The sequence below is a fragment of the Chenopodium quinoa genome, unplaced genomic scaffold (genome assembly GCF_001683475.1).
Source record: "Chenopodium quinoa cultivar QQ74 unplaced genomic scaffold, ASM168347v1, whole genome shotgun sequence".
NCBI classification, from domain to species: domain Eukaryota; kingdom Viridiplantae; phylum Streptophyta; class Magnoliopsida; order Caryophyllales; family Amaranthaceae; genus Chenopodium; species Chenopodium quinoa.
Window position 1 is genome coordinate 1,973,923 of NW_018745170.1, and position 18,698 is coordinate 1,992,620.

Below are 18,698 nucleotides of genomic sequence, written 5' to 3' on the forward strand. Positions count from 1 at the left end.
TCATAACTAAACAATTTTAAACTTTGTCGTTTGTGCCTTTCTTTGTCTAATTGCAACCTAGTCATCAACCGTTGTGAATTATATTAGCTAAAAGTTAATAGTCAAAACATCAAAGAAAAACCATTGCTACATATTCAACTCTTTATAGAGATGGAGAATTTGCAATTTACACATTGTAGAGAATCAACGACAATCTTAGTGCAAGACATAAACTACTCTAACTAAAGCACACTACAATTCCTAACAATAATTAACCTCTTAAGGTTTGTACCTTGAGGTTATTGAAACTATTGGATCGAGCTCCGAGCTCTACATGATTTACATAGTTCGGATGAAACACTCCCCTAATCAATTGTACATGAACATTTTCTTTCATGCATCCTTACACTAAGCAACTCCATTACCTTTCTCCCAACTCTCGAGTTCCTTCTCATCACTTTTTAACACTTCTAAGTGTTGCTTTACTTTGTACTGATGTTTCATGGCGAAAATTAGAAAAATAACGAAGTCTATTGCCACCAACCCGGCGAGCAGCCAATAGAAATCATTCAACCTCCCCTTATTCAAGTTACTCTTCAACCATTTATCATGTGATGTTTCATCTACTATCGAAACTAGCAAGCTGCTCACAAAAAATCCCATTGCAAGAGTACTCAGGAAGAACCCTGCATTTGTAAAAAGACAGTTTAGATTTTAGATATTGAGAACGCGTTAAAGATATAGTTTTAGGGAAATTTCTGTATGAAAAGTACAACTTCTGCTACTTACCAGTGCTCATAGATTTCATCTTTTCAGGGGCCTCCCTAATGAAGAACTCGAGCTGGCCAACATAAGCGAATCCCTCCCCTGCACCAACAAATAAGTACTGAGGGACAAGCCAGAACGCGCTGATTTTAATTCCATGATGTGCTCTCTGTTTCCTGTGTATCTCAACAATGGCAGCAGCAATCATCGCTAACATAGCAGACACAAGACCAATCCCGACCCTTTGAAGGCTCGTGAGGCCTTGAGAATTGTGTGTGAGTCTCCTGGCAATGGGGACGAATACCCTTTCGTTCAAGGAGGTAAAGAGGAGGATTGAAATGAAGAGGAATACAGAGAACGAGCCAGCAGGAACGTCAAAGGATCCTACTTTTCGGTCCATGAAAGTTGCTTGTTCAATGGTGAATGTAGTCATCTGAGAATAGACTGTCCAGAAGAGGATACAGGTAGACCAAATGGGGAACAATTTAAGCACCAATTTCACCTCTTCAACTTCTGTCATTGTTGAGACTATCCATGGATTGTACCTGTTTTCGTCCTTTGCAGCAAAATCGTCTATGATGGCCGCTTTGTCAAGACATCTGCAGGTTCAAAATTTCACAAACTTAGTCTTCATATCTAAACTTTCTTTCTCATCCAAAAAAAGTTTTCTAAAAGCTTCAGAGGAGATTTCAAAAATTGTCAATTTAGTTAGAAATTTGGCTTATTTTAGTCATATTCAGGTTGATTAGGATTAATTTAAATTTGAATCAAATAGGGTTATCCAATTTCGGGTATGGTCAGATTCTTTCAAGTCGGCTCAGTTTTGCTAAGTCAAATTGTTGTCAAAATTAGTCACACACTTGTCTACATGATATTTAATTGAATCTATTCTTTTGTGTTTATTTTTCTCTCAATCCCCACACTCTCTTACTTTTTCTTTAATTAACCTCACACATCCTCTTATTTCTATCCATCTACTGTTCTTGATTTTCGAGTACATACGAAATACAAAACAATACAGGACAGAAAGAACAGATTTGGAATCCCAGGACAATGATTGAATTTGTTTGGTATAACAAATGCCAGAGACTGCATTAATTGATTGATATTATGCAAAGTTGTAATTCCAAAGATTAGCTTATAAATTATCCATAATAGGGTCCTCCAACACCCCCACCCTAGAAGAAAGGCCAATTATTGTATGTATTATATAGGATATGCTAAAAGTTTATAATTTAGAGAAAAAAAGAAACAGCCAAAGCAATTAAATAAAGGACTAAAAGGACCCCATTAAAAGATATTTCTAGATTTCCTTTATTTCTATTTTTATTTTATTTAGTAAAGGAAAAAAATGTGTCAAAAGGAAGATATTTACCTGAACAAAGGACTGTAAGGGATCTTGGCAGTCTGAAACCCATTCAGAAAGCTGGGATGAGAAGGATGAGGAAGCTTCCTCTTCTTAAAGGCCAGGAAAAGCACCCTCCAAACAACTGTCAGGGGACTTCCCTGAGGAGACTTGTACCGATACAACCGTGTTCCAGCCAGTAAAACAAGGACCCCAACCATCATGGTTGCAGCTGAAATGCCATAACCCCACCCTCTTCCTACATCATCTTGAACATAAACAAGGACAGTAACAGCAAACAGCGAGCCTATGCTGATGCAGAAGTAGAACCTGTTGAAGAAGAATATCATGGCCTTTTCTTCTTTTGGGTCTGATGGATCAAATTGGTCAGTACCAAAGCCTGAGACATTGGACTTTATGCCCCCTCCACCTAGGGCGAGGATGTAAAGAGCGGCATAGAGCATGGCTAATTGCTTGCCATTGGCTTGAATGCAGTCGCTATCTGGTGCCCCTATGTTGCTGCATGGAGGGGGTCTCATGCTTGGAAGTGAGGTTGCCAATGTTAAGAGTGACACTCCCTGGTTTATCCATAAAAGATTACATAAATTAAGCCAATACTTCACATTACATAACAGGAGAAAAATGTTTTTAGACTCGACGAGAAATAATAAAACAAGAAGAAAAAGCACTTAAGACTCTGCAATGAATAAAATGAAACAAACAGAAATAAAATCACAATCAGTCCTAAGAGCCCATTCACTTTGGAAATTCTTATATACACCTGGGTATAACGTATACCTAAAGCTAGGGATACCCAAGAAAATATTGGTATATCAATCAGAACCCGGGTGAGTAATAGAGGTGCTGCAATTACTTCATCCCTTCCTTCTACCTCAGGAGCTCATGCCTAGGACAATTAACCTTTCTCTCTATTTTATTTTTATTTTTTATTTTTTATTTTTAATTTTTTTTGTTTTTTTTGGTGAAATGTTTAAGTCTTAGACTGGACATATTACAGACAGCTTAAATTGGCCTGAAACATGAAAAAGTATCTTAAGCAGCCACATAATTTGATGGTTAATGTAAAAGGTAGACATGAAGATTTACTCAACATATTGATATTTTAATGTAATTCTCAAGTTCTTCATTTTTATTTTACTTTCTATTTATTAATATTATGTAACTTTCAGAATATTATGTTTGATTCCGCGAGGCTTGGAGATGATTATATTAGATTGGAATATAGAATCGAATTCAGATACACCTAATATTCTACTTCTAGAAGCTATGTCATGCAAAAAAATATGATTTGTTAGTGACATACTTTTTGCTGGAACAAAAATATAAAATAAGCTTATTCAGTTATTTTAATCTAGATTTGTAAGCTCTGAAGCTGAAACTCACCACAGCTGCTATGGATGCAAAGATAGCAACAGTCAAGTACCGTCCTAGCTTAGCATCAGCGACAAATCCTCCAAACAAGCCTAGAAGATTGAGAGTTCCCATGAAGTTGGTCACTATAGTAGCAGATTTTGATGATGTAAGATGCAGAGATCCAACCAAGTACGTGACCAAATTCATCGAAATCCCCATAACACATACTCTCTCAGCAAATTCAGTCCCTATAATAACAAGAAAAAACTTGTCAGAATTCAGCTGTCACAAATAAAAAGTAAAAACAGGGAAGAACGTAGCTCAAAACTGCATGTATACCAACCTAAAATGAGGCCAGCAGCAAGCCACCCTCCAGTACGAGTCTTGTCTGCTGGATTTCCATTATAGTCTACTACAGCTTCACTATCGTCACCATGTTTGTCATAATCTCCAACCAAAACCTGCAATAATCATTGCAAAAATAAATCAGGTGGAAGTCGAAAACACAAACATATAAGACAGTTAAAAAAAAAAACTCATGTAGCATTACCATGATATCACACTTGCAGAGCTTAAGCTTCAAAGAACACTGCTGAAACTCAAAAGATACTGCTACTGGGTTATGAGAAATGAGAGAATATATGAACCAATAGAGAATGTGGGAGCAAGAGAGAGAGAATCAAAGAGAGTTAAATAATACAGCAGGAAAGCAACTTTGTCCTGGATTCAGTTGCAGTAAAGACAGCAAACATATGAATGGGCAAATGAATTATTGAACGGTGGCCCGAAAAGCTGAAGAAAAAACAAATTACTGTAACTTTGGAAGTACAGCTTAAAATTAGTAAACCACACAAACTTTCAGTGGTGAAGAGTCTTAAGAGCTTGTTTATCATAGCATGTTCATGTGGTTCTTATAGTTTTATAGGGTGCATGAATGAACGAACCCACAGCAGAAAAAGACATGTCAGGTTTTTTTTTGTTTTTATTTTTTAAGATTATCATGAATTTCTTAGCATATAGTGCCATAATTGAGGGAGGTTAGTGATTCACACTTCCTTTCATTTAGACAATATCAAAACGCTTTTGAACAACTGGAGATACAGCATCAAAAAAGGGATGATGACTGGAAATATCCAAATTGCGTAAAACTTTTTACTTTAAATTTCATTTGAGGCAGTAACGAGTTCGCGACGCGTGGCAAAGTATGTATAGACTTAGTATTAACGGTAGACAATAATAACTAACAAAACAACAAAATGACAATCATATGAGGAAAATTATTGAGGACACTTTAGATTAATGAAATCAAAATCCTGAACAGGAAAGGAATAGCCTCCATTTCTCTCTCTCTCTCTCTCTCCTATGACTCATGGAAGGCAGGTGATGTATTTGTGACCTAAACTACCTATAGTTACAAGACCAAGTACCAAACCCCATTTTTCCTTTGAGATAATGGTGACCTATATGGACCCTTGAAACCCAACAACTCCACTCCCCTCAATCAGGCCATTGTCATTAAATGAATTCATCCCCACTGCTAAAAGACCCCATCATGTCACTGTCATCGTCGTCTTCATCGCCTTCTGATAAGATTTCCAGAAGCCCGCCCCCTACATCGTAACCGCCACCATCAACCAAGAAGTCACCATCGTCTTCATCATCGTCCTCGATGTCAGACCCGCTATCATCGTTGCTCATATCATCACCGTCAGTATCACCATCCCCATCAAGATCTGGGCCCAATATAGGATCTAGATCCACGTCATCTTCATCATCATCGTCGTCGTCGTCCTCCTCACTTTCAACATCATCAGGATCGGAGTCGTCATCAGGAGGTCTTCGGCGACCGATCTCATAAACCCTAGCAGACGAGAACATCTCATCCTGGTCATCCATAGTGACCAACCCAACAAATGAATCTGTTGGCTCGGCTGCAAAATCTAGAACAGCACGGTCCACAGGGATTGTGGCTATATCAAAGTAGCTGACAGCATCCAATGTGCGGAATGCAGAAAACAGTGGGTGTTTGCAACGACGAGTGTTAACAGATGACATTATGTCGTCAAGATTCCTCCTTAAAATGGCATAAATGACATCTCCGCTACTGTTAAATGTGATAACAGTTTGGTCAAGAGAAGGCACACTTCTAAGAAGCCTAAACTTTCGGAGATCCCAAACTTCTGAGTTTATAATAACCTGAAAAACATAATGCAAATAAACTTTGTCATGTGATGAACATAAATCACAATAAAAGGAAAGGTGCAGCTTGAATATCAGAAAATTACAACTGTGGTGTATGCCACAAAACCTGGACAATATAACTTAACTCCATACAACCAATTAAACAGAAAGCAAAACTCAGGAGCAATTCTAAAATAACAGCATGGAATAATTAACAAATTCAAACAAGACAAGGACGGTCTAATACTGGTAAAACCCCCATTAGAATATTTGGAGAAGTATAAAAAATTAAAATATGTTATAGTATAATGATTCACCTCATTTCCTGCAGGATGAAAGCCGCCGCCACCATAATCTGTAAGGTGGTCAAATCGATGCACTGGACCAGAAGCCCGTCGATCCCACAAGACTCCATTCCAAAGCATCATTGTATCATCAGGACTAAAGTGCACAATAGAGTATGCATGACCTCGACCAGAAGGACCAGAAGAGGTATCTGAAAGTTTCTGATCCAACCTATGGGTTGCCACATCATACAAGAGAATCTCCCGTTGAGATGCTTCAGTTGGTAAGGCTGCAAAACAAGAACCAGCGTTGCCAAACCTAGCGGCCTTACATCCATCAAATGTTTGGATAGGACCACCTGATATTGAAGATGCATCCCACAGCTTAACATCAAGGGAGCTGGAAGACAGCACTAGATTAGTTGCATTAGAAGGATACGACTGAACAAGTATCAAAGGAGTCTGATGGCTGGTACAAGTTTCTAAAATGTTATTACTATTGGTGTCGAAAATTTTGAGCTCTCCAGAATGACTCCCAGCAGCAATCTGGGAAGAGTCGCCAAGAAATGTCATGCATGTCAAAAGGGCAGCAGCATCATCCCTACAAGTTCGCCATGGCCTAAACCGGCTGTACACAAATTGACGATCCTTCCTACTACCATGGATGCCACCGTACATACTTCTGAATTCACGAGTAGAGAGACGTGCAGTCACATTAGATGGAGCATCAAGGCTTCGTCTAGGTTCAGGGCAAACATGAGGGTGTAAGAGAGAAAGGGGAGGTAAAGTAGTTATGGGAGCAGGACACTGGCGATGTTGATGCTTCAAGTACTGAACAACAATGGAGTCTAAGGTCAGCCTTTCAGAGTTGGCAGGTTGTAAGTCACCTGAAAGCCCTGTGTTGGGTGCAAAAGGAGTATCATTGTACTGACCATCCTCAACACTATCAATCTGGCCTGCTAAAGGCGTTTGTCTCCCATAAAAGTCCTTGAAACTAGTATTTGGGGTAACGGAACCAGAAAGGTCATTTAAAAGACTCCCTCTGCGGACACCATTAGGAGTTTGGAATACAGGAGACTTTAATCCATGCTCACTGGCGTTCAATCGTTTCGCAGACGAGGCTGGTGCAACCTCCTTCAGCTCCGTAAGCTTCCTTTTCATAGGCAGCACTATTGGAGTTTTCACATGAGTATCGGCATCGGCCGTCATATCTGAAGTTGGTGCAGAAGTTTCTGGAAGAGTAGCAGGTCCCAGAGCCCTTCTTGAAAAACTGTGTGATTTGCTTATCAAAGGTGTTTGGAGCTCAGTAGATGAAGGCCTACCCTTTGATCGAGCACTGAAGCTAGATGAGAAAAAAAGAGGTTTCTTCTTTGAAGAGACAGCTGAATCACATTTCAAGGGGAGTTCGTCATTCTGTGCCAGCAATTTTATCTTGTTTAGAAATCCACTAGGAGCTCGACCAGATGGCCACTGAATCTGTATAGACGGCATCTCTTGCACAGAAGCATGGTGAACAAGAGATGATGGTGCAGACAAGGATGGCAGAGGCGTCAACTGTGCCTCTTTCATCAGTGTAGCAGCACTAGAGGTTAAACCACAAGCCTGTAAATGTTCATGCATAAGCAGCAAGAGTTCCCTGAAAATAAAATACAAAAAAAAAAAAAAATTAAATAAATAAATAAATAAAAAATTAGAACAAACAAGTACAAGAGACTAAATTAGGATCAGAATCGCAAATACAAGGTACCTTGAATGGTATGTGATAGGGGTAGCAGCAGCAATAGCAGCTCTCTCTATACGCCTCAGTGTTGGGGTAGCAGCATCAGTAGCAGCTAAAGTGCTTGCACGGCCTGAATTTGTCACAATCTGTGGATCAAGAGAGAAATATAATAACAAATTAAATAGGTAAACAATCAAAACTCTCGTTAACATTTTATAAAAATATACAAGCATGGCTAACAGCAAATTCACAGCCGGAAGTATGTAAAGAACACTTAGCCTAGCTGTCTAGGTGAACACTTAAGGTAAATTCTAGGTGCAAACTAGATACTTAGAAGTTGGAACTTAACCGCGCATGTTGTTAAGTTTCATTCCAGTGTAAAATAAAAAGATAATATAATAAAACACACACACACACACACAGTGAATGGATCGATTGGCAAGAGTCCTTGTTTGACGATGTACCAGGTTTATACTTCAAGAACACCCAATGAGTTTTTCCCTTTACCCCAGATGTACTAGTATTTCACAAACTAGAGCTACCTTTGTGCAACACAATCTGAATCAGCAAGCTAAGGAAAGACAAATCAGCCATGCTGTCAACTACTAATTTCAAGCTAATGTTTGTTTTAGGCTACTAGGCTACAGAACTTGATCAAGGTGACAAAGTTACAGTATGCAATCACTACAATGTTATCCAACAATGATTTGCACGCTGAAGCCATAGATACCATATACCTAGAGGCTTAGACCAATGATTTGATTTGCCTTAACATGTTGACTGTTAGTCCAAATATTAGTATGGAAATTCAACGCTCCACCAAGGCATATTTGATCCTCCCAACCTTTCCCACTAGTTTTTTGCAAGTCATGGGTCGCTAGGCTTCCCAAACCTCACAAGTGCAAGAATGGAATATGGTTGGTGCCTGATGAGAACAAAATTCTCACGGAAGTCTTCTTAACCAACTTATCCAACAAAAAAGAAGCCAAAATTTTGATGCTTCATGTATTACTAGAATGAGTTCCAAGCAAAGGGTCACAAAATGCTTGATTTTAAACTCAAAAGAATCTCTATCCCCAACAGCATTGTACTGAAACACCATTTTTGGTTGGGGAGCATTGGAGAGGGAAAAAACTTAACATGTTAGATTTCTTTTGACATCTAAAATATCAATGTATCTTATCTTACTATACTTTAAAATAGACATGCATCAAAGGTTTTCATATTTTGTTAGAATTTGATTCTCTTAATATTTTGTTTTCTGTTTACTGTAGGAAGGCTTCTGCTATTTAAGTAGTATATCCCAATTTTTTGGTTGCACATGTATAATGCCACAGTTTAGTGTTTAACACCAATATATTGTAAATTTTTCCACCCACATCTCTCTATTCTCTTCTACAATTCGATTGTTCCAATATCCTGCATCAATTATTAGTCTCATTGTTTGAATGAAGTTATGCTTCTCTTGCCTAGAATACTTTGAACTGGCCAACTCACAAGTTAACTTACCAAACTAAGCTCATGGATACAAGATGCAACTGACAAAAAAAAAAAAAAACAACATGCAAATGGAATCTTCCTCTAAGAATGAATTTAAAATACTCCAAAGGTAAACATTGAAGTCCTAAATAAGCTATGATATAAAAATACTAAAATAGTAATATTGAGCATAAGAAGTTCCGAGGTGTAGTATCAAAATCAGTCAAGAAGGCGCTGAATCTAACAAGAAAATGGAGGAGTTGAGAGAAACGGATAAAGACAACATATGCAAAATGCAAATACATCTCTGACCATCACATACCGCAATTAGCTCAATAGCTGCCTGTGTAAGCTCTGTTTGCCACCGGTTTTGCTCAGATCCAGGGTTCTGATTTCCCAAATCTCTGATCACTTCTGACAACTTTTTGCCAACCTATAAATCCAGTTTAAAAGAAGATATGTTTTTGAATCATATGCCAAATTATCATATTTTCTGCCTTGAGAAATATACACACAAAAGCTCATCATTCTACTCACATTAATATCCTTTTTTTTATATTTACAACTTATTTATTTCTTGTATCAGTTGAAAGCAAGCATATTTCACCCATCTACAAATACTGAACTAGAGGTGCCTGCGACAAAGAATAACCTATACAGAGAAGGTATCTTACCTGAAGCTTTGTCAATATATGTGCAATAGTATCATCCCTGGCTAAGCCAAGCAAGACTCGGCATGCTAGTGCACGCAGACAATCAAGAGTAGCTGGTGGCAATACCACACGGGTTTGAAGGAGTTGCAAAAGAACCTTAATGCCATTATTAGTACGGACAGCCTCTCTTGCTTGGCGATATCCTTGTTCTAACTGAGCAGCAAGGCCAGCACAACCAGCGCCAGCACCTAAGGAAATTCTACGATCTCCCACTAATCCAGAGGCTATGTTTGGAGATGGGCTTTGCATGGTGTTATTAACAGACGAACCCCGATCTGCAGTACTGGGTTCACCGTTTCGCTCCCTTGCTTCACTTTGACTCGAAAGTGCTCGATCAGTGACATTTCTCTCTGTATTTCTATCTCTGGCCTCTGTAGAAGGATTTACTGAAACAGATTGCTGGTTTTGTGCAAGGAGAGGTGATTTATTACTGATCGATGGTGGCGGACAAACAAGGTTGATCAACACATTTAATGCCTGCTGAATAATCTGATAATCACAAACACAAAAATTTAGCAAAGCAGGAGTCAAGGCTTCAAGGAACTTATCAGAATATCTCCACTTGTATAATTGGCATAGGACAACAACAATGAACTTACATCAGGGTCTATATAGCCAGGCCCACTAGCAGCATCCAAAATAACAGCTATCCCAACACGATCATTGCTTAATGTGGCAGTAGCTATCAATTTCCGGCTATATGGTACCAATGTGACAATATGCAAAATACCCAATGCATATTGAAGCAAGTCGTGCAGATATCGCTCAACAGGTGGAGCCTATGTTTATAAAAGTTAGTACTATATTTAAGATTCAAGAGAAACAATCAAATAGGGGAGAAAGATGATCACCTGACATAGCTCCAGCATTGTCACGTGTCCATTACAAGCTAAAAATCTCTCAACTGCTGGCCATCTAGCCCTGACCAAAGCAGGGCCAAGCTTTCGGTCCTTCTGTATCTGGAGAAAAACTGCATCCACAGCCTCATTACTTATGTCAAGAGGCTTATAGCCAGCTCTCATGCTTGGAATATTACGAGCTATACTTCGATTGCTTTTGTTAGGACGAACAGTATCCGCTAGCAGCAACAGTTGCGCTCTAAAATACTGTCTCAGGGCAACACAAGTGTGATAAGCTATCTGTTTTTCAGATGACGTAAGTACATCAGCGTTTGATCGATCATTTCTAAGTGCTCCTGGGGCAGAAGCCCCCAAGGTCCCTGAATTAACTCCTGATCTTACAGAAGCAGCATCACGCAGAAGGCCAAGTGATTTCTGCAGACCGTCCTGTGCATCAAAAACATCAAGGACAGCTCTGAAGACAAATGCAGCAGCGAAGAATAAGGCTGCATTTTTTCGAGCCTGATCCTGCGGGCACTCCAGAAGCTGAAGGCCCAGCTCAACCAACTTATAAATTACATCAGAAGGAAGGGCACAAACACGTTCCATGATACCCTAAAACACATATTCCAGATAAAATATTTTGATGTCAGATGTTTGGAAATAAAAATAAACAACAGGTACAAACAGACATGGAGCTATACTTAATAGGATAAATTACAAAATAGATCCCAAAATATTCACAAGGCAAACCGAAAACTGAAATATCTTACCTGAAGAGACCCAATAGTAAACAAGCAAGAGGAAAGGCCAAAGAAAGTGTGAAGGACTCTTGGTACAGCAAGCAATTTTTGGATGCCACCTCGATCCACAAATACTGCAGCAAATTTTCTATGAGCAGCTAAAGCACAAATCAGCTTCAACACTTCAGGCAAGGAAGAGACTATTTCTGATTCCTTTTTTTCTTTAGAATATCTCTGTAATAATGCGAGGCAAACATCAACCCCCTTCTCATGCAACACAGGCCCCAATACTTCAACATACTCTCCTAAGAGCACAAGACACTGGATGCAAAACTTCTCCCTTTGTTGGGCAAGTGTATCACTATCTGGTATGAAAAATTCTACATCCTCATTCTGTTCTGGCTCAGCAGCTCCATCTTTTGGTAAATCCACACTAGCACTGTCAGTATTCCTACAATCAATCAATTACAACATTTAGCATATTTAAAAGAAATCCATAAAACATAGTCACAAAACCAATTAATTAATACTGCAACATGTATTGTATGGCATGTTCTAAAATGACAACCTTGAAACTTCAACTGCATTAGCTGCATCAATAACAGTGGATGCTGCTTTTGAAGCTGCCAAAAATGCAGCCTCTTCATCATTTGTAGTTTTGAACTCCTATTAATGTAAAAAACACAAAATTAGAAAATGTGTTTTATATGAAAGACAAAACTCAAGGGGAGGGGGAATGGTGGTGACTTGGAGAGGGGGAGGGTGTTTTGCTTACATCCAATGCAGTACTTTTCACAAGTTCAGCAGCAGCCTCTCCAGCAGCTTTTACAGCTTCTATCGGTGCATTGGCAGCTTTTGCTTCAGCTTCAGCAGCCCTAACAGCTGCTTTTACAAGATCTGAGATGTCCTTGGAGCCAATTCTGCACTCACAGATGCATTCATCAATATCTTCTTTATCCATTGCAATGCCTTCAGCAGTTGTCCTACTTGAGCTTTTCTTGCTATCAATTACTCGCTTAGCATCCAAATTTTTAGTTGAACTCCTCTCCCTTCCACTACGCAATTGCCCTCCGCGGCTTCCTGACCCAGGAGACATAATAGATTGTTCAGGCTCTGTAGTGCTTTCATTACCCCTGGTTTTACTCCTAGATCTCATCCACCCACGATTCACCCTACGCCTAACTGAATCATCTCTTACGCTTTCATCATTATCTTCATCATGCAAGGATCTTCCTGGTCCATTTCTTTCCCCAGTTTTCAACCTTCCATCGTGCATATCCCGCCCATGCCAACGATCCTCACCATCGATATCGGCATCATAAAAGTCAACCTCTTCAGCCAATCCATCAGGTGGCTCTCCATTAATCCATCGTTCTTCTCCATGCACCGGCCTGTTAAAGCTTCTATCATGATCCCTTTCACCACCTAGATCAGCTGAACCTCCATCTTCTAGTATCCTAGAATCATCTAGAGAAGCAGTCTCCATAGGTGGTCGTAATCTGGTACGACTTTCATCTCTACCTCTTCCACCACCTCCTGTAGAAACACCTTTATTCTCAGCCACATGACTTGTATCTTTTTGACTACAACTTGTCTCACTCAAGACACGATTTCGAAGACAACGCATCAGCTTAGCCGACAAACCAGAAGTTAAGACATCTTCAACAACTTGACTACCACTGCCAATTTGATGTATGAAAATTAGTGAGCAAATTTTAGGGGGAAAAACACAGTGCAGAACAAGATATTGAATCTCTGACATACCTAGTTAAGCATAATGCAAGAAGGCCTGTAGCGTAAGTCTTGCGCATATCAAAATCGGAGCACTTTTTCTCACCAAATTGTCGTTTCCATAAGCCATCATCACCACTGCAATATTTCGCACTGTCATCCAAAACCCAGTTTTTTATGTTTTCTGTAACATCGTCTTCAAATACATGGGGGAACTGCACAGATATTACAGCTATTTAGTAAGATTAAATACCCATATGATGTTGCATGATGACAATGTGAGCTAAATCAATCAGCAATTTACCATCCAAGTTAGTGAACAGCTAAGAAGCACCCTCGCAGCAGCAGCCTGGATAGATACTGAATATCTAGACTCCGATAGAAATTTTGATGAGATTAATTCAAAGAATTCATCATTTTCCTGAAGAAGATAACAATTCAGGTAGCTGAGAAAAATTTCAAAAAAAAAATTAAAATCAAATCCATAATCAAATTGTAGATGCTCTGATGAAGGAGAATATTACGAAGTCTAAACTCCTACTGTCCTCTAGCCATTACCCGAATTATATTACCCAAGCGTCCAATACTATGTGAAGCTCGAGTGTGATTGGGGGAGGAATGATCTGCCTCTTCCATATACCTGTATCAATGTGTGTGATAACCAGTTATTCAATGCTATGAGTACTGAAAATTTTCCACAGCCAGAACACAATAAAATGCAGGAAAGCAAGAAAAAAATTTATGTAGACACTCTTTATTAATTAAAAAGTGTCAGTGAACTTGAAAAAAAAATCTAAGAAATTACTCAGCAGAGCACATTAACAAAATAATATACCAAAAAGCCCACACCCAGGGGAAGTATCAGGAAAAGGAACCCCCCCCCCCCCCCCTTCTCTCTCTCTCTCAAATTAGAGCAAGAGAGAGAAAACAAGAAACCACAATAGCTGTTTATACAGCATGTAGCCAAAAATACCTGACATCCAGACAGCAAGCACTAAAACAGTCGTGCAGACCACAATCTAGGCTTTAAAGTTTAACATGGGAAACTAAGATCATATTTTCTTCTTGAAAACCCATGCCTCCAATTATCACCGTAAGTACCAGTTGACCACATTTAAGATGATTTTAAACCATGACAACATAACCAAACATCTCATGATAACATGTTAAATTGTGTTGTAGCTTTAATTACGCAGCCAAAAGAACCATTCTAGCACCAATTTTTTATAAAAATGAACCATAAAATTTTAAACCAAGTTCATCTTCTTGTGACACAATTAATCCATTATGGTAATGACTTAACGTAAGAAAGGATGTAAAATGTTTACCCAAGGGGTTGCAAAGCGAGGGAAAACTCCTTTTGTTCAACACTCAACTACTTGTAGAGCATAAAAAGAATGCCACACTGTTTTTTGTTGTCATTTGGAGCACATTTTCAAAGGGGTGCAACTATAAAGCTAGTATCAGCAATTTTATTGTTGTTCCTCTTCCACCAAGCCATACGATATCCCTGCATCTCTTCTACCTAAAGCATCATGGCCCAATACCTATGAATCTACCAATATCTCCCTTCCCCATCGCCTCCTATTCTCATGTGTCACATTCTTCTCTCTCTTAAAAGTGTTAATCAGCATTGTTTCTACTCTTCATCCCATTTTTATTTCCTTTGTTTCAACCAATTAACTACTTCCAGTTCTGACACGAGATATAGCATTGTTTATGATTTGGATATCTAAAGCTTCAACTCTTTTAAAATGTTACATTCCAGTGTTTGTGGGGTTGAGTTGGAAAGGGAAAAACCGCCTTAATAATAATTCCTAATTTTCCAAAAATAAAAAAAATTTTAAAAAAAAGGAAAAAAAGAGAAGAGTGGATCATCATATGATACTATGTCTCATTGATGGGAAAAACCTTACACGTACTTTCAGCTATTAAAACATTTGAGGGACAAAATTCATAAGATATCAAGCTCAACTCAGTCAAAACCAGAACAGGCTAGACAAGAGACCTTGAACGACCTCTTTGTAAGCTACACCTTACCAATTTTCTTTTTAATAATGAAATTAATACAAATTTTACTAACATCTTTATTACTTTACTTAAAATCATTTAGACCATGTGCACATTAATATTCTACACTATATAATTTTATAAAAGAACAAAAATAACATAGTACTACTTGGTTTTGAATATATTTATATGTAATTTCCACCCTCATTTACATAATTAATGTTCCCCCCGTTGACATACATCAAACAATAAATTGAACATTAAAAAATAAAATACAACTATAATAACTTCATCCAAGATTTGAATCAAATTGAAAGTAAAATGTAGTTTGGGTACTATTGTATAACACAAAATTGTCTCCGAGATCACAGCTAATGTCAAGCAACCTCAACATTTCAAAAATTCAAATCAGCTAATTCGATCAAGCTTCAATAAGAGCTTTACCAGATTTGAGCAAGCTTAGCAAAACTCTGTCATTAGAAAATCTAAGGCCCACAACAAGTAGCTCCATTTCATAAAACACAAGCTCGCTCCAATGATTAATTTACAAAATCAATTCAAGAAAATCTATAACTCAACCTTAAGGTTAATCCGAGTTTGAAACTTAAGCCAAGGAAACCTAGCTTAGTCAGCATTTGGCCCTACTAAAGTCAGCCTTGTGACAAAAACCTACTAAAGGTTTACACCAAATACTTTAGTAACAACAGATAGGGCTTTGTTATTGTATAAACATGTAACAACATGTGCCTTGCTAAAATAATTTTAACTAGATGTTCATAAACACCAAAACCTATATTAGAGACATTCAATCATTTAGATTTTTAATGCCATTATTTTATACAAAATAAACAAAATCTACTGCCTTGGCATTCTGCCAAAATGATAACTTTTGTCACACACTCTTGCTTGTAGCAACTTGTTCTATCCTATGCCCTCTTTTACAATGTAAACAATAACATCTCATATCATGCTTTGCAGCAACTGTTTTATAACTCTAAATTTAAGGAAGCATATCAACAAAGTATTTAGATGCTACATTTGAAATTAATCATCAAATAATTGAGCTGAAAGTCAAAAAAATTGACCAACATTTTTATTTGATGACATATCAAATTTCCCAAACCAATCTAATATAATGGTAAATCACAAAGTGTGATTAGCCATTATATGGAAGCGTCCACAAAAGCCCATCAAGTTGACTACGAAGTTGAAGGAACAAAATTCCCTCAACTTTTATTTCTCTAAAGAGATATTACTACATAAATCAAATCTAGCACCTCAATTAAAATGAACTGCGTCAGATAGAATACCCAAGAAACATGTATATTATCTAGAAAAAACTCTTCTCGGGCATTAGCTTAACTCTGTCTCAGCCTCTTAAGAAGAGAAAACATACACCCTATACAGTTTTTAGTAATCAATGAATTGTTTATTGATATATAAGTACATCTTAAACAAGATTAGGCAACAAAGTCGCTCAAGTAATCAAACCCGTCGTCATGAAATCACTTTTTTCTTCACAAACCACTCAAAATCCAAATCCAGATGGAATTAAGGGGATACCATTAAGAATTCCAACTCAAATAATAATGTGATAAAATGCAACATTGGGGTATGTTTATTTATTCTATCTTATCCTCCACCATAACACCAATTCACCGAACCATAAGGCTGAAACAATATTTGCAACAAACAGCCCAAGTATTTATAAAGAGTGAAAACAACTGAAATAACAAAAAGCAATAGCAAGATAAAGGAGAAAGACTTGTCCGAAGCCTCAAAATTGATTGCAAGAAAAGAATCCCAAGCCGTTCGCAGGACCATGATATCAGAAAATTATCTTCTACAATAAATGAAAAAACAAAAGAAGCATTTTTTATAGTTCAACAAGTACCCTAAATCCCCTTCATTAAACTATGGCTACCAAAAATCTTCTTATATCTTCAAATCTTTACAACGATATAGCAGATGCTAAAACCCCATAAAACTTTACAAAACACTAACTCTGTTCCTAAGCTTTGCCCAGCCAGCTTTAAACCGCATTGATTCTTCGATTGCGATCATTGCAAGGTCAGATTAAAACCCGGTTGAACCTCACATACATACAAGAATCCGAAGACAGATATAATCATTGCAACGTTACAATAAAAGCCAAGTGATCCAGCTCACTACAATCATAACCAGGTATATTATATAATAAACAGAGAAATTCATCAATTTGATAATTTCACTAATCAACAACCTTAAACAAATTAACCCTTTATTTATTCATTATAATATAATTATTCACAAACAAATAAATAAAAAACCAAGAATTCCAACTTTCCCACTTCACAGTATCACCTCCCCACTTCCAAAATCAACATCAAACGTCCAAAAATCCTCACAAAACAAACTTCACAATAAACAAAATCAAAAACTCAAATTCAAATTAAAAAAAAAAATGAAAAAGAAAAAAAAACCTGGATTCTTGAGTTTCGAGAAGAGAAGCAAGAGCATGAAGAGCTTTAGGATTAGGGTTATCAGGAGAAGAAGTAATCATTTCCATAAACTTCTGAGCTTTCAAACCTAACCCATCATCCTCCTCATCCTCTTCATCATCATCTTCTACATCTTCGCCGGCGCCGGAACCCTCGGGAATCTCCGGCGGCGGCGGCGGTGGAGGTGACGGAGGAGGTTGCGATTGAGATTGCGAAGAAGGAGGTTGTTGCTGGTGTTGTTCTTCCATGGATGACGTAGTCGGTTCCTCCATTAACGGATAGCTGAGAGAAATACGTTGAGAAGGAGTTTCTCTTTCTCTCTCCTAATTATATTATTTGGTCGCGTCTATGTTTTGTGTGTGTGTCGCAGTGAAATATGTTTAGGGATGGAGAGAGAGATGGGAATTTGGAATGCTTGGGATTGGGTTTTCGGGTCGGGTTTTTTGTGTTTGGGTTTGGACTTTTTTTTGGCTACTAGTTGGTTTTTTCTACTTTTGGAATGTTCTAGGAGTTCTTTTCACAAAAGTGTCCAATTTTTTTTTATTGTTATTACATTGTTAAAAGATAGAGATGAATTATTAAAAATTAAAAAAGAAAAATTCAATGAAAAATTGATAAGTTAGCTAAAACTGATAAGGTGCTAAATGAAATAAAAATGTTATTTGAAACTTAATATTTACCTAAAATATTAACTGCAACCTTGAATCTGTCAATTTTCTAATACAACGACAGTACCAATTGGCGTTAAGATCATTGCAATTGTTGTATATATTAGGTGATACAACTCATGTAATCTCAACAAATAATATAGGTATAAATATAATTATTTTATTTTTAAAAAGTACTCTCTAACGTACTTCCCAAAACCCAATTCCAAATGTTTTTCGTAAAAACAAACTAAATACGATCGAAAATGCCCTTATTTTAAAAACAAACGAAAGTAAGAATCATAAACACCTAAATTGTTTCAAGGTCCCTAAACCTCCAAATTACAAACATTAATTTCACAAATTATGTACACTAATTTCGATATTCTATGAACTAAATACCTTAAA

At 37.6% G+C, this 18,698-nt stretch overlaps 2 protein-coding genes across 2 annotated transcripts; both read right to left on the reverse strand.

The window, feature by feature from the left end:
• Positions 1-109: 109 nt before the first annotated feature.
• LOC110710368 (protein NRT1/ PTR FAMILY 6.4-like) lies at positions 110-4,539 on the reverse strand. Its single transcript, XM_021888656.1, has 6 exons — positions 4,014-4,539; positions 3,807-3,924; positions 3,494-3,711; positions 2,120-2,667; positions 769-1,343; positions 110-665 (listed from the first exon to the last, which is right to left on the reverse strand). Exons 1-6 carry the CDS (start codon positions 4,014-4,016, stop codon positions 388-390), a joined length of 1,740 nt encoding a protein of 579 aa, XP_021744348.1. The 5' UTR covers positions 4,017-4,539; the 3' UTR covers positions 110-387.
• Positions 4,540-4,731: 192 nt separating this feature from the next.
• LOC110710367 (DDB1- and CUL4-associated factor homolog 1-like) lies at positions 4,732-18,023 on the reverse strand. The gene is made up of 14 exons (XM_021888655.1): positions 17,626-18,023; positions 13,712-13,793; positions 13,458-13,574; positions 13,187-13,368; positions 12,198-13,101; positions 11,991-12,088; positions 11,453-11,873; positions 10,692-11,294; positions 10,440-10,619; positions 9,802-10,329; positions 9,450-9,560; positions 7,676-7,794; positions 5,962-7,564; positions 4,732-5,659 (listed from the first exon to the last, which is right to left on the reverse strand). The coding sequence occupies exons 1-14, from the start codon at positions 17,913-17,915 to the stop codon at positions 4,979-4,981; spliced, it is 5,919 nt and encodes a 1,972-aa protein (XP_021744347.1). The 5' UTR covers positions 17,916-18,023; the 3' UTR covers positions 4,732-4,978.
• Between the last annotated feature and the right edge of the window lie 675 nt (positions 18,024-18,698).

Coding starts and splice junctions, on each gene's coding strand:
- LOC110710368 (XM_021888656.1), bottom strand. Junction 3,712..3,806: donor TGCTGCTGGCCTCATTTTAG/GTTGGTATACAT, acceptor TTGTTATTATAG/GGACTGAATTTGCTGAGAGA. Junction 1,344..2,119: donor CCTTACAGTCCTTTGTTCAG/GTAAATATCTTC, acceptor TTGAACCTGCAG/ATGTCTTGACAAAGCGGCCA.
- LOC110710367 (XM_021888655.1), bottom strand. CDS start 17,915: ATGGAGGAACCGACTACGTCATCCATGGAAGAACAACACCAGCAACAA. Junction 13,794..17,625: donor CTCGAAACTCAAGAATCCAG/GTTTTTTTTTCT, acceptor ACATTGATACAG/GTATATGGAAGAGGCAGATC. Junction 11,874..11,990: donor AATGCAGTTGAAGTTTCAAG/GTTGTCATTTTA, acceptor GATTGATTGTAG/GAATACTGACAGTGCTAGTG.